At 37.5% G+C, this 16,113-nt stretch overlaps 1 protein-coding gene across 1 annotated transcript; it reads right to left on the bottom strand.

Annotated features, from left to right (window-relative positions):
- Positions 1-2,634: 2,634 nt before the first annotated feature.
- On the bottom strand, positions 2,635-12,664 carry LOC139735062 (LIM/homeobox protein Awh-like). Its single transcript, XM_071645834.1, has 5 exons — positions 12,572-12,664; positions 8,571-8,755; positions 7,131-7,357; positions 4,180-4,536; positions 2,635-2,717 (listed from the first exon to the last, which is right to left on the bottom strand). Exons 1-5 carry the CDS (start codon positions 12,662-12,664, stop codon positions 2,635-2,637), a joined length of 945 nt encoding a protein of 314 aa, XP_071501935.1.
- Positions 12,665-16,113: the final 3,449 nt, after the last annotated feature.

Below are 16,113 nucleotides of genomic sequence, written 5' to 3'. Positions count from 1 at the left end.
GAGAGCACAGTGGAAAGCCAGTGCACTTTTGCCATGAGATATCGAAACGACGAAACCTTAGTTTACACTTTGCCAAACATGGGGGGCTAGAAAACAGGTTGGCGATCACGAATTCATTTCAAGTCTTTAAAAAAAAAAGATAATGCGGTATATATGACCGTGTGTTGTGACTTATGTCTGGTGAAAAAAATGCACCAGAGTGTAAGGATTATGAAATTGATGCAAAGATATTGTATATCCTGCTCATTTGTTATTTTGTTGTTTCGTTGTTTGAATACTCAATAATTGTGATTTTTTAAAACTTTGCTTGCGTCTCTCTAATGTTTGTTTGTATTTTATATTCCTCCACTACGTCCATTTAGAATCTTAGTGTCATTTCAAATAAACGAACAGACGTCTCCATGAGGAACAGCTGGCTATCCAAACGTACTGTTGTTAATGCGAAAAAGAAAATACATCAAATACACAACGAACATCCTGGGAGTCAAGACTAGGTATGACTTCTCTTTTACGATCTCCACGTCACATCACCATGGTAACATGTGCACAAGTAGAATTGGTGCTTGTTGTAACAGGGTGTTATGGGCAGCAAACAGTGTTTAGAGAAGAAAAGTGATTTTCTGTTCGTGTATGGAAGTTATGTCTGTGGATACCCAGCGTTCTTAGAGCGCAGATAGATATTTAGTGGTGTCAAAAACACAAAACTCTTTCCAAAATACAACAACGACCAAATACAACTCACGGCAGTAATGATTATCACAAATTTTCCTGGTGAACACTGTAAATATACAATAACGACTATCTTTGTACACCTATAAACAATCTCCCTTGATTTGTCATAAACCCAGTGGTGCCTTTTCACACGCCAATCGGTCACAGTTCTTAATCATTCACTCGGGATAAAAATAGAATGAAATGACGAGAATTCATGTACAGTTTCTATACAATAACAGAACATAAATATTGCACATCCACATTAAGACAACAAATCATAAATGACAGTTTAGGGCAAAGCTTGACGAGTTACCAACTAACAATGGTTGTTATCAAAATTTTGTCGATCATTCGCGTCAAAAGCTGATGAACAATAGACAATAACAGCGATAAAGCCCAGATTGATAATACCAATGATATAGATAACAAAGAATGATTATCACAATTGCCATATAGTTTGAATCTTAGGTAGTTTCTTTGGTGTAAGTACTGTTCTAACAAGGAGCACTGTAAGTTCCATTAACTCCATGGTTCAAAATAACCATTGTAATACATCTGGCTTAAGAGGAAAATCCTAATAGAAAAGTGTCAAAAAATCAACACAAGTATAATATCGCAAGATATTCAAAGATATAGTCACAGTTTCCTACTATTGTGTCCAGATTTTTATTTGTCATACTACAATGCTACCATTCAACATTTTGTTTTCGTTTTTCATAAGTGGTTGAGAGATGCAAGAGGGGCTAAAAAAAAGGTTTGTGAACTGAATAAGACCTTAATGAAATGATACACATTTTATATCCACCCAACAACTGCAAGCAGCAGACAATGATTCGTCACAAAGATAACCGTGTCTGTTTTTATATGGGATATTAAGAGAGAGACTCCCACATCCCTTCATTGTCAACTTCAAGTCAACAGTCTACAATTTGAAAATTTGTGAGTATTGTGTCTTGTTCTCTATCTTTTTTTAATGATTTAACTGAGCCAGAAAATCTATAAGATTTTACAAGGAACTGTGGTGTATAAGAGGCTATATCTACTGTCACTGAACGGCATTTGATAATACAATGTACCAATTCAGCAAAGCAGCAGGTTATTATATTCCATGTGGTGTATGAAAACAAAATTTATTAATGTTATCTATCTTTTTGAATACATTATTTAGAATGTCGTATCAGAAGTCATACAACCAATATACTCAACTAAACCAGAAAAAAAAAGAAGATGACGCAAGAATCCGTATTCCTATAGATTCTCACACTTTCTACCCACCTCCATCCCCATCATGAGTATGCTATACTGTTCTTCCCTCGGCCTCCGTTTCTTCTTCCAATTTCTCATTTCCTTGGTCTTGTTCTTCAACGACAACCTGTGTCTCCTTTCTCTCTTACAATCTCCTCCTCTTCTTCTTTTTCCTCCTCCTCCTCCTCCTCGTCCTTCTCCTCCTGTCCTCCTCTTCCTGCTCCAATTTATCTCCTGGATAACTCAAACTGCCAATCAGCGATCCAAAGCTTTGTAATCCTCTAACTCCGGACACGGCTTTCGTTCGTTGTCATGACAACGAGATGTATAAGAAGCCATATGCGATAGCGAATTGTGGTCCTTTATGTCTCTCATACGATGGCCTTTTCTTGTTGTTGAAAAAAAAAAGTTTCCAATTTCGCTGAAAAGCCCAAACAAACTCAAAAGAGAAGAAAGATGCTGTGATTATGAAGATTCTACGATATCCTTTGATCAACAATGATAACAGATCTGAAACCTTGGGAGTGTTCTTGAATTTCCACTATCAGGCAATAAGTTGACTGACAGAGAAAACTTACATCAATAAAAGACTTCTGAAGAGTTGGGCAAGGAGACCAACAGAGCGATGTATTAACTTGATTGATGTGAATCTTGAGCTTACGACACTGATGACTGTCATGACTTGGTTGAAGATATCGCTAGCTTGTCGCACAGACAGTATATCATTCCACACTTGCCACAAGAATCCATCAATTCAACTACAAAAACAAAACAAAAGCAACAACAATAAGATCGAAAAGTAAACAAACCAATAACATCAAAGTAAATTAAGAGTTATCTTCATCAAATGATTATCAGACAAGTCATTTCTTATGTGTAGTGTTTCTTATTCTCTGAATAAAACAAAGTTATCATTGGGACTTTGTTCACAATGCAATTCCATGCAATCAAATGATACCTATTACTCGTGTTTTTTGGCATTTACTAAACCGTGTATTTAAATGTTGTTATTTAACCCAAGAACCATTTACTGCACAATGAACCCCGCATGTGTGTATTTTTTTTCTCATTGTGACTATATTATTGGTGATTCCGGCACTAACAATGTTATGGCATACTGTTCAGGTTGCTGAAAATCATAACATAAAACGAAGTAAAATCATAAGATATCTGTTCATCATGAAAATCAAAATGTTCTATAGTTCTGAAATTATTCCGATTGTTTTATGTTTGTCGTTTTTGATAAACGATAAACTCACATACACAAGAAAAACGATTTAGATGCACTAGTATTTGCAGAACGAAACTTGAAGAAATCATTTAAAAATCAACAAAAAAGACAAATTGAAAGAAGTTAAACAGCAAGGAACTGAAAGTTGAAAGAGAGAGAAGGAGAGAAAGAGACGGACTGACAGACTGACTGACAGACAGACAGGTAGACAGTGAGACTGAGAGAAGGACAGCAACCACTTTAATGAAGAAGCCAACAATATGAAAGAAAACATGTCGCCGCACAAACATACAGACATAAACGGGAAATTCCGGCCCTGCTAAACGTTAGTCTGGTAAGGGAGAGTGACATCGTATAAGCACATATACAACCGTGACAATTTGATCAAAACTGCATAACAATTAAAGAAGTATTGTCGAGTTTCACTCATTTTCACAAAACGCTTCTTGAACAGTCAATGTGATTGTCCAAAATAGATGATGTCATCCCCTCACAAGGTGCGATATCCTTTGTAGACAAAATCTTGAATTTACTCCTATTTTGTTTAAATGCATTTATGCCCAAATCCTAATATATTTAAATGATCCAATGTGTATTCTGAATTTATTCAGATCACACATTCAGATATCATGATATACAATCTAATAGCCACAAAAAAAGAAGAAATGAATTTTGTGAATCTTGTGTACATGGGAAATTGTGCTGTTATGACATCAGGATATATATGGTCACTCATTTACATACTGTTCGAGAGCGCTTGTCATGCTTGTAAAAAAAATAGCGAAACATCACAAGTTTATGATATATCTTCCCTAAAATCTAATTTCTAACTGATTTTGATTTGGAAGTTGGGGGTATAAGATTTTACTTTGTATTTTACAGACTTTTGACTTGGCTGGAATTCTCCTTTTAGTTTAAACTTAAAACTTTTAACTTTAAGTCCACGTTTGAGAGCATCACATGAGTTATAATCATGGAAGAAAACTCACCAAACTTAGGAGTGAGCGGTGACAGCTTTCTCCCGGTGCCCGCGTAGCTCTCCTTCGCGCTTAATCCTGCGTGACTCCCGCCGCTACTCGAGCCGCATCTCCCGGCGTCGGAGCCGAGGGGCGAGCCGATGTGTTTCTTTTGTCGTGCCCGCGAGTTCTGGAACCACACCTGCGTCACGCGTTTGCTGAGACCCGTAATCTGCGCGATTCGCTCCAAGTCCTGCCCGTCGGGGTTGCTGTCCACGTTAAAGTTCGCCTGCAGGACTTCGAGTTGTTCCTCCGTGAAAGTGGTCCGTATTCGTTTCGTCTTCTGTTGGGGTCTGTCGCTGCCATTTCCTTCACCACCGTACTCAGATCCTGGACCAGATTACCAAGGATTGTACGATAGCAATAAACATTCAAATGCCGAGTAATATGAGATTTATACTTTTACTTAAAAATTCATTCCTACAGTTTCTAAAGGTACAACATGAATAAAATGCATACAACCACGCAGAAACATGGTGAGAAATGTTAAATAATGATTACGAAAAATCAAATTTCATAAAATTAAATTTCATAACAAATCTAGTGTTCATTCTTATATAAATTAGAATAACAATAATCGGAAAACAAAGCAAAACAAAGGAGAGGCTCTATACATTGGACCCACCTTTTATCATCTTGAAATGATGGTGTAGTTTTTGTTGGGATTGGAATTCAGGTTTGTAAGTACAACTCTGAATTCTCCATCTTAACCAAAACTATACCATCACTTTAGGATAACCTACAACTTGTTATTATGTCTACATACGGTGATATACCAGAATGAATATTTCAATCTGCTTTATTTTGTTTTTGAATACAAATCATTTCTGGAGAGAGATTGTTTTCAAACAGCTTCCCTTTGCGTCATTACATACTTGTCCTGATCTAAAGTACCAACCCCGTCATAATATACCAAGTCCGGTGGGGTTGAAACAACGCTAATCACCAGTCATCAGAAGTCGTACAAATTCCCTTGATTATCTTCGCTTACGAAAGTTACTGGATGCAACTAAATTTTACCGAGTACAGAATAGTAAATGACGTTATGATTTTTTTTTTATTTTATTTTTTTTTTGGGGGGGGGGTTCTTCATGTGCGTAATTTGTTATGAAATTTTGTGCACGTTCTGTTTATGCGACACTTGCACACGCGAAATCCTAGTACTGGCGTTGACAAGTATGGTTGACGAGAAATATTTTTCGTTTTTCATGACGTCTCAACATTAAAAGAGTGCACAACAGTTAGTTCTCTGGAGAAACTACTCCATCTCCTCCTTGAGACAACTTTCGAAAAGTCTAAAACCAAACAAGAAGAAGGCATCCCGTTTGCTCGATAAAAATTATTTGTCTTCATTTTCTTTTCTTTTTCTTCTACTCAAGGCACGTACTCGGCGTCTCTTTTTCGGTAAAATAAGAAAATTCAGTCAATACTTTTTCGTTCTTCTTCATCTTCTTCGTCTTCTTCTTGATCGTCCAATAATTTTCCACTTTAAAATCAATTTCATGAACACATGCACTGTTTAACTGCATATATCACATGCAGTAATCAAACATAACTGAAAATTGTGTTTTGTTTTTGTTTGTTGTGAAATTTTCATTTATTTATTTATTTATTTTTTGTAATTGTTGGAGTAAGCAGTGAAGGAACTCTTCGGATGTTGCTTGAGTCATTCATGGGCAAGCTATTGCGAGACCAACGACTTTAAGTCCCCTCTAAGGAACCAGGCAATGAGCATGGGAGTGTCTTGCCTACAAGGGTGCATCCGGACTCGAACCAGTGCTCTAAGTTTGAGAGACCACTGTCATATCCATTGAGCTATCACCTCCTCAGCCCTTATTGTGCTCTGGATGGCTACCATGACAGTTGGCTTGTTTTTACAAAACTCAGCTCTCATTTAGTCACAGTGTATTATTTCCGATTAATTTCCAAGGAGGATATACATTTACAGCAAGCTGACGTCTTTAAATCACCCTTCTCAGAAGAGATTTGCTGACTTGCGTCAATACGAGACCCCGGTGGGCGGTTCGTTAAACTTCTTAATTGGCGCGACGTCTAGTGCGTCTCTAACGAACTCGCATTCAGACTTAATTGAGGTCGCGTGCAAACTCTCACGTACGGCCTCCCCAAGAGTATTCTGTTTAATTACGCGCACGGCTCCGCCGCCCCGAGGCGCATTAAAACACCTGTAGTTGGACCACAAGTTATTCAAGCAGTGGATCCGATGGTGGTCATTCTCTTCAATAGACAGACCTCCCAATCTGAAGAGGATGTGATTAGTGTTGATGGTCATTACCATCTGCGTCAAACTACCATCATTGTGCAAAAGAAGGAACTTCTATCTTTTTTCTACTGCTTAATTTCTTGGCTGCTTAAATATTGTGCCAAGTCATCTTGTAAATAGAAATGAGGATAATCAATGCATTGAATGAAGGAATGAATTTGTTTGTTAGTTTGTTTGTTTGTTTGTTTGTTTTATTTTATTTTATATCAATGCCTTAAACAACCCCTTTAAGCCTCAGGGTTGTTTTTTAGTGAGTCCGTGTATTGGTTTACAGCATAAAACAGTGCAATGTGATGCAGTACAAAATGAATAAATGAGTCTTTGCAAATAATTTGGTTTCCTTTCGAATAAGATGTACTCAATAAAAGTTTTTACTCCATTATGTTCAGAAAACGGATCTTTACCGTCGGAAAGTGTCATCAAATGTCGATATTGCATAGTTTTGTTGTTGTTTTTTCAGCACGTTTCTCAGTCGTTCTGCTTGAAAGTGAAATAAAAATTAAATTGAATTGAATTGAATTGAAATGAAATGAATATTTCTCTTTGTGAATTGATGATAATCGTCATTAGTAAATCAATATCACCAGCATCTTGAGATAAAGAGCATGTCATAGGCTGAACTTAAGAGTGTGCGGAATCTTACCACTTCCGTCCCCGTTGCTACGGCACGCTGCCTCCATAAGCTCGAGGTAGTGGGACTTGCAGAGCACTTTGTTCTCGATCATGGCGAACTCTTCCCCCGTCGACAGCTGACGCTTGCAATTGTCGCAGGCGAAGCAGGCGAGGTGGTAGACGTTTTCCCGCGCTCTCCGAACCCAGTCGCTGGCGTCGATGCTCCGTAAGCACCGCGCGCATTTTGTACCAAACTCCCTTGGTGGTGAAAACCAAAAGACACCAAAATATTACTTACAAAAAATGAAAAATGCGTTCTGAAGGGATATTTCTCTTAAATACAATAACGAGAATTCCGCGTGTTTGTTGCAAGCGCTTCAAAATCACACTTGAAAAAACAATACGCCCTCGTTCAAAATCTGGTGGTGTCGCCATGCACCCCTTTTTCAGAAACTTGTAAAAGTCCCCATTTTGCCAGTTCAACTTTATCTTTGGTCAATGTCCAAATAATTATCACTGTTTTATGAATCCACACGCTGCTACTTTGACAAATCGCATCTCTCATTGTTCGAAAAGCGTATATAATTGACTCAGCGGCTTCGACCTTAGTCGAGAATGATGTACAATGTCTTTAGAAGGATTTGCTTGATATTATTTGAAACAGTCTGACTTTTAACAACTATCAACTCCAACGTAAAATCTCATCGTTGTTCAAAACTATAATTATAAAAATGTTTATTAAACCATTATGTTTTCTTGTTTTTTCCGTGTTCATTGCTCATTCCCTAGCAACATTTTTACAGAGTGGTTGCCAGGGAGACCAAATCTGCCTTCTGGAAAATGTCATGGAGGTATCCAGTTGCGGTCCGGTGTGAGCAAGTACTGAATGGAAATGTTTCTCCAATCGTTAGAAATCTATGTACACATCATTTTGTCCAGAAATGATGATAACTTCTAACTTTGCTCATCTGGTTATTATCATATCATGATAATGACAACAATCGTTTGCCATAATCTCTGGCGCTGCATGTAAGTTGTCATGTTTTTTGCAGGAAACGTGTAACACGCATAAGGAATAGTGGCTCTTATCGGTATTTTCTCTGCAGCATTACGACACTATTAATAGTACATATGTAGTAGGCGTTCCACCTATTTCAGAGCACTTTAGTTAAAAAAAAAAGAAAGAATGGAAAAGAGGATCTCAACAAGTAACATCATGAGAAGTTGAATTCCATAAAATGCTATTCTTGTTTCATCCACAGTGGTGAATTCAGAGCAGCTATGGACAATATTATTGTCATCCACCATCCTTCTCTAAGTTATTTGTTGTTGTTGAGATTATAATTCTCTGTTCCTCCTCCGTTCGTTTGAATTCTGATACACAATCACTTAAATAGATGACGTAACAAATATATTTTAGATAACCGTCAGTCGCTTTTAGTTTAGGGAGACAGATCCCATCGGAACTGACCTCGAGTAGCACCGTCTGCAGAAGACGTGTTGGTCCTTGAAGTAACAACTCTGGTGCGAACTCAGACTCTCCTCACATTCTAGACACCTCAGGCAAGTCACGTGCCAACTTAGACCACGCCCTATTCGCAGGAGGTATTTGTCAACGATTGGTTTCTCACATCCTGCACAACTTTCGCCTTCATTCTAAAAACAAAGAAAGAAAAAACAAACAAAAAATGCAATGAGGATGTAACCGTGTATAAATCTAAATAGATTTGTTTGAAGATTGTTTTCTGAAGCCACTAATACCGAACTGTTAGATTCATTTTCTGACTGGATGGTTGTGATTTCCACTGGCGGCGTGTAAGCCGTGATGTATAGTAAATTAGGGTATACTATTGATGACTGACCAATAATGAACTCTGTCTACAAGTATTTAGCAATCATTTTATTTATGGTTGGTATCATTTCAGTTCTCTCGTCCGATCTCTTGTCCGATATTCTGCTATTCCAATGCCAGTGGTATTCAAAACACCACGTGTATATTAAAATGGGATCTGCATATCAAGCACGATTGCAGTTTATGTATAGGTACAATAATAGCACTTCTCTTTATTCTTTTGGTACTTCTGTATTAAAGCGTCACTAATCCCTCTGCTAAGTGTTTTTTTTTATGCTAAGAAAGAGTATTCACATGTAAAGTTTGTGCTATTCTTTTGTATCTTTGTCTGGGGAAGATAAAAATACATATGAAATAATTTGAAATGAAAAAGGGGAAATGTATTTTCTGGACACAACTAATCCATTGATTGAGATTATGTTGTAGAGAGTTAAGTACATATACTTCAGAAATAAGATGAAACAGTGTAGGGTAATCAGGATCAGGACGAAATAATGTCGTTAACGGCAAGAGAAAAATTTGCGTCTTTGTGCCTGTATTTACCTCCCTCTCTTTCTTTTGTATACTTCCTCGATAGGAGTTTGGAGTTCAGAAGGAGCAGTAGAACACGTGATTAATCAATAGTACTGTACTGTTTCCTTTTGAACTAGAGAAATCCTGTTTTCCAGGCTACCTCCCCCACAACTCGAGCATAACTTGTTTATAAATATACCGGAGGTACTTGCGTATAGAAAGGTGCTCACTGTACTGATCAATCGGTATACCCTCCTTCTTTACGTGTGAAATGACATGGGAGTAATTGAAGGCTGCTCGTCTAAACACGTTATCAAACCATGTTGTACATACAGCGTAAAATGTCAGTCATATGAAATGTACGTGTGTGCATGGGTGTGTGGGGGTGTGTGTGTTCAGAGAAATACAGATACAGATATAGAATAGATAGAGAGAGAGACAAAGAGGGAGATGTGATATACAAAAGTTGCGTCCTATCCCCAACCAATTATTGCTATGATCAGTTAGTAAAAAGAAAGGAAAGACTGCGATTGACCATCAAAACAAATAGAATCTTGGAAAATCAGATGTATTGATAAAGTAATTGATATCAAGTTCGCTGTATTAGATAAATATGTTATCATTTTAAAAAGCCACAAAGTTTACCTATTGACAGAAGTTGACCTCAGCCGCAAATTGGCAATGAGTCGCCAGTCGAAACTGACTGAGGGAAATCTCTGTTTTGGTTATTGGAAAACAATTTTAACCATTTTCACCTGTTATAATGGCTCCTTTTTGTTTGTGCAAAGAATGTGTATATTCTCTACAACTTTATCTCCGTTAAAAAGAAAAGAAAAAAAATGTACATTCGGGGATATTCTGACTTTTTTTCTGTTAATCGTGGTTTGTTTTATTTTGTTTTGCGTCTATCACATGTATCAAAGAGAGATATACTGCATGCTACGAATGACGGAAAGAAATTTCAACAATTGGATGATAGTTTAACCGAAAACAATGGTGATGGTCATTAAAGACAACAAGATGATTAACAGTGTTGTCATAATAATACTTATGATTATCATACGAAGTGATTGTAAAATCAAAACAAGGCCTTGTGTTCGCAGTGTAACAATGTCGATGAGATGTCGGCTACTCAATTTCCATCTCCTGCTAAAAATGTCGACATCCTTCACATTATTATCATAGGTAGTAGTCCAAAAAGTAGCACGAATACCAGGATAATGAAATATCCTAAATTCACTTTTATCTTCTGCCCTACACTGTGATAACGGTATAAATATATCACTTAAATCGTTGGTATCGTTATTATATTTAACTATCATTTGTACTATCAGTATTTTAACAACTGTTCATCAATCTTGATTAAATGTAATAGTTGTCATGAATTATCTGATATTTGCAGTCGTAGGATTCGCAGTTGGCATTCGAAGACATAATCATCTTGCGTGAAGGTGCGTCGTTTCGACTAACCAGTATTCTACAGCCATCTGGATATTAAATTCAATTTTATAAAAATTGATATTTCCTCTTTTTTTTCTCACCATAATGACCATAGTCTTTAAATCATATTTTGGGATTCTCACTTTGTACAGTGATATCATAACTTTTTTTTCTTTGTGTTATCACAAATATCACAGTCATATCGATTAGAAACAGGTGTACTACTTGAAATAGAGAAGAACATTTTCTTTGAATATGGCTACATAGTGTATACGTTTACCATGTTTTAGCATATTCATCCAAAAATTGAATAAATGACGAAAGAGAGAGAGAGAGAGGGGATTACAGTTTTATTTCCGAGCACTAAAACCTTCTTCAGTACTTTTACTATCGTCAGTATTTGTATTCATATTGTGTGTGTGTGTGGCACTGCTTGTACACAGACACGGACAGAAGATCAGAGTTATTATTTCTTTTTCCTGAGCAAGAGACAAAATATTTTGGTGTGGAGTCGGCATCCGGAAGATTCAAAGAGAATAACACCAAGGAAGGGATTGTCTGAGGTTATGATCATATGATCACCATAGATCGAGATAAACCCGCCAGAAACAATGTGTCCAACCATAATAATTACTATTTATACAATTCTCTTGAAAATGATGAAAAAGAGATGATGATAAGAAAAAAAGTAGTATTACAAACGTAATGAATATTGTGCTGTGTTTGAATATATTAAACACAAATATGTTTTGATGGGTATGAGTACCTAACTTGTTGAACAATTTTAATCAATTTCATTTTCGAGAACCATATGAATTTTCTTTCTCGTTCGCAAGTTGCAAGAGAAATCTGCAGGTTTGGGGAAAAATGAAAACCCCTTTAACACTTAATTGTACAGGGTTAATCTCAGTGGAAATCATGCTTTTTTTCTTGAATTATTCCCTATTATGATAATCATTGTTGTCAATAGCCACCGTTATATGTGAGTCAGTTTCTGATTTCATAGCCTAAGAGTTGGTACTGTTTGTAGCTTTCATTGTTTTTCCATTTATTTTATCATTGCACCTATTTTTGAAGATTGGTGGTTCAGTTTAATGCTGATATCGGGTTCGGAACTATTGCTAGTATTGCTATTACACTGTAGGCCTACTTCTTTGAAACTACTACTACTGTTGCTACTGCTGATACTACTACACATACTACTACTAGTACGACTACATTGCGAATGATGATAATATCATTACTAATTTCAAAGCAAATCCTGATACAGAAATGAGTCAAAATTTGGCTTGACTTCGGTGACAGTATAAATATCATATCGGCGGAAAAGAAAGTGACACCAGTTTTATTACTGCTTCAAAATTTCGATGATAACGTTAAATTGTTCTTCACTGAAAATAACTTGATGTGGCTGTGCCCGTTTAACAGGTCTATAACATTACGCAAATTCAGACTCCGGCATGTCAAACTGAAGGTCCCAATTAAATTAAGACACTTACAATGTATAAACGTAGGAATTAATCATCTGTAAATAAAGAATAATTATCTACAGAACAGATATCCACCAGTTGACATCTATGCCCTTGATAAACTCATTCTTTGAAAGTAAAATCCAAAATATAGAAATTTGGCAATCATTTTGCCGAGACGGTGAAAACACGACTCACCTCCGTCTTGGACGCGGGTTTGGACTCCAACTGGCTCATGGTCTCGTGGATTCGCCCGGCCGCGCCCGCAGAGGCGTCTGTCTCAAACCCCATAAAGACGGGCCGACGGCTCCAAGCCTACACACTATGTTACCTACACTTGTAGTGTCCTTCTTTTCTCCTCTTCTTTATTTCTTTTTCTTTTCGACAGGAATCCAATAACAAGACAAGAAAAGGCCGGTTTTCGTTTAATAAAGTCACAGTCAACCTGGGTCGGGCGTCTATTACGCGTGAAAAGTTTCAACCAGAATTGAGCTACGTTCCATGCTGCTGATTTCGTTGTTTTTTGCACAGCCGGTTTCGACAAGCCACAAAAGAATAAAAGATGAATAGACCAATGATCTAAAAAAAAGCTATAACATGATCGTCAGTTGTAGCAAAGCTACTGAAATCACTGTCCCACGGAGCGTTGCAGCTTTCATCTCAAAATACGTAAAAACCAAAATGTCGAAGAGGAATAGGAAAAGCAGAACAAGATCATTTTAAGTTGCAGCATTAATTGAGTTATTAACTCGTCATGTGTGGTAGACATCCAAAGCTGTGTGAAGAGATAGTCAATTCTAAATCAGCTATCAGTGCATGGGACTGCATACAGTGAGGGATGGTTTGCTATCTCGTTTCCCTGCGCAGTTTCGCACTCGAAATGGATTTATCGATGCCGGGAGAGTTGTTATGTAATCCGGACCAGAGTGGCGTCACTGGACATACTGACCGCTGGAGGAAAAAAGAAAAAGCACGTCCGGCTGACCGACGAACACCACATCAGGGGCTGATATTGACTGGTCACCTCTCTTACAGAGTGACCAATGGCTTTGCACTCTGAGCGCCATCGTGTGGCGACAGAAATCTCACGCGAGGAAAGGAAGGGGGGGGGGGAGGGGGACATTGCTTGACAAAATCATTCCCTCTTCTTGATTGATTGAATATGTTCAACCATTTCATCGACTTCCACAATACGCAGTTTCATAACTGTCAATATCGAAGAGACACGCGCAGCTACGTTTGCTTATTACAACTATTATGCTTCTGTGTATTATTGTTATTTTTTCATAACAATGAAATAAGACCTAAACATTTCTGATTGTCATTATTGACTGGATAGTTGAAAACAAAGGGAAAGAAAGTCATAAGTTTTTGTTAATTTATGTCAAACTCACATCACAATGATTTACTTGTAATTCATATTCATCAAAGCAATAATGTTGAAATTAATCTGAAGTATGCATTTCCGTAATAATATTGATTATTGTGTGATGCTTGAATTGCCAAAAAAAAAAAGAAAAAAATGTGTAAAGAGAAGGAAACCAAAATTCACATAAACTAATATTATTGATGTTACCATTTTCACAGATTATTGCATTGTTTCATATCAGATGAAACCGATTAAGATTTTGATTTTTTTTTTTATCTATGACGTAAGCTTGCACAGATCGTGATAAATAATCTTTGCTCACGTTGCTGGAATTTAGTAGTACATTGTACACCATTCATATCCTCAAGTTATCTAACAACACAATGTTGTCTGAGAACAGCTGAAAGATGGACTTATTTTTATTCATACTGTAATGTATTCACCAAGATTAATTCAAAACACTAACATTACGCGTTGATTGAATAATTGATTAATTTGTATTTTCTGGTCATTTCATGTATTCATCCGGATGTTCATCTGTGTATCTACTTTGGGGTTTTTTTTCTGTCTGTCTGCCATGCACTGTCCATGGTCTATATTGTTATTATGTTTAGAAAGGACTTGTAATAGAAATGGATGAACTTCCCGGAACGGAAAGTTCATCCCAATCCCATTTCAAACCCTTAGTGGTGAACTTAACAATAGGAATTGAGGTGACATTTACACGAAAGCATGCCCCCAGAACTTTACACACTTTATGGAGACTTCGGTGCCCCCCCCCCCCCCCCCCCCACATTCCTTAACAGATAATGACAAAAGATCTCCTCAAAATCTTTCTCGGTAGCGGACAAGCTATTGTCTCGCCTTCTCCTCGGTCAAGTTCGGTGACAGTGGAGACCGAGGGATGCTGGAAGGGAGCATCCCTGGATTATTAGGCGCGCTAAGTACCATTGTCCGCACGATGTTGAGGGCGGAGTTGCATTGTCCGCATCTGTCGAGCTGTGACCACGCCACCTGCTCACCATCCGTGATTGACGGCGGGTGGTCTAGTGGAGCAGCTCAGCGTTGACGGCTAATAAAGTAATCGTGTGGTACTAAGCCAAGATTAGTGGACTTTTGTTTTGCTTTTTGTTGGGGAGGTGGACGAGATGGTAACTTTAAGGGATCATAACGTCGGCGTTTTCACGAACCGACGCTATTTCGATTTTGGTCAAAATTTTCAAAATCGAGATATTGGTACCAAATGAAAGTGCTTTCAAAACTCTACCAAATCCCAAAATTTTAGATCACAAAATTAATTATTCTTAATTTTATCAAAGAAAGAAAAAAACGACGGTACTCGAAATATCGAGAAATTGAGAAAAAGGGGTTTCACGAACCGACGCAGTAAAGATACGCCGGTTCGTGAAACCCGAATTGCTAGGGTGAAGAGCAATGCTGGTTTTACGAACCGTCGCAGTTTCATTATTTTGAGCTTTGTTCAACTTACTGGCCTAGAATTAGGTTTTGGCCCTAATCCAGATCTCAGAGTGAGAACCAAACCTTCTGAAAGATGAATGACGACCTAAGCCAGCCCACTGTCCACGAGTGAAGTGAATGGTAAGCTATAATCCTATTAAAATCATGCTCAAAATAACAGTTTCAGTTGGACTACCATAACCATTAATTGCGGTAGAGTGTAGTCCCATGTATTCAATCGCGTGATGCTTATGAAGCCTAGTCTGTAAACGCCATCCAATTTCAAATTAGATCCCAAATCATATTATTTATAGTTTCTTTTCAACTTATGTCGTTACTTCTGAGACTACCGAGTACTGTAGTCGTAACGTCTGTGTGCAAGACATGCAAGATGTCAAAGTCTCGAAGACACTCATGGCTATGCCTTGACTTGAGTTGAAAATGAAATCATGAGATTGACAAAGTAGGCCTACTAAACTAAAAAAAAAGTAAAAAGTCTAAAAGTAAAACTCAAAGGAAGAGTAAAGAATAAAGTTAGACATGTTAGACTTTAACTTTCAAGTTTAACTATTAAGTCTAAGTTAAGACTTTACTTGTAATGCCAGTTACTAAAACTAAGATCAGCTGAAGTCTAAGACCAAGTCAAATTAACACAGAGTCTATAGTCTAGCTCTAGCTAGTTAGATCTACATCTAGACTAGTGGTAATAGTAGGTAGAGTCCACCCATTTTTTCCCCCAATTTTTACTGGTCCATTCCTGAAAAAGTTACTGGTCAGTGTCCAACAGTGATTTTTCCTGGTCAGGGACCGTCGGACCAGTGCCAGTGTGCAGCGTTGGTGTAGATGTCATCTATGACAGTATGTGGTCTAGTGATACTACCTAAACACTACGAGTAGTACTCTACAGGTTAGG

Source organism: Diadema antillarum, unplaced genomic scaffold (assembly GCF_040938485.1).
Source record: "Diadema antillarum isolate AM-2024a unplaced genomic scaffold, OU_Dant_1.0 seq00000563_RagTag, whole genome shotgun sequence".
Lineage (NCBI taxonomy): Eukaryota > Metazoa > Echinodermata > Echinoidea > Diadematoida > Diadematidae > Diadema > Diadema antillarum.
This window is presented reverse-complemented; position numbering and strand designations above follow the sequence as displayed.

What these genes read in the sequence shown, in the direction of transcription:
- LOC139735062 (XM_071645834.1), bottom strand. Translation starts at nt 12,664, where the DNA reads ATGGGGTTTGAGACAGACGCCTCTGCGGGCGCGGCCGGGCGAATCCAC. An exon ending in TGCAGACGGTGCTACTCGAG is followed by an intron (nt 7,358 to 8,570) that starts GTCAGTTCCGAT and finishes TTCACCACCAAG; the next exon opens with GGAGTTTGGTACAAAATGCG. An exon ending in TAGCAACGGGGACGGAAGTG is followed by an intron (nt 4,537 to 7,130) that starts GTAAGATTCCGC and finishes AATCTGGTCCAG; the next exon opens with GATCTGAGTACGGTGGTGAA.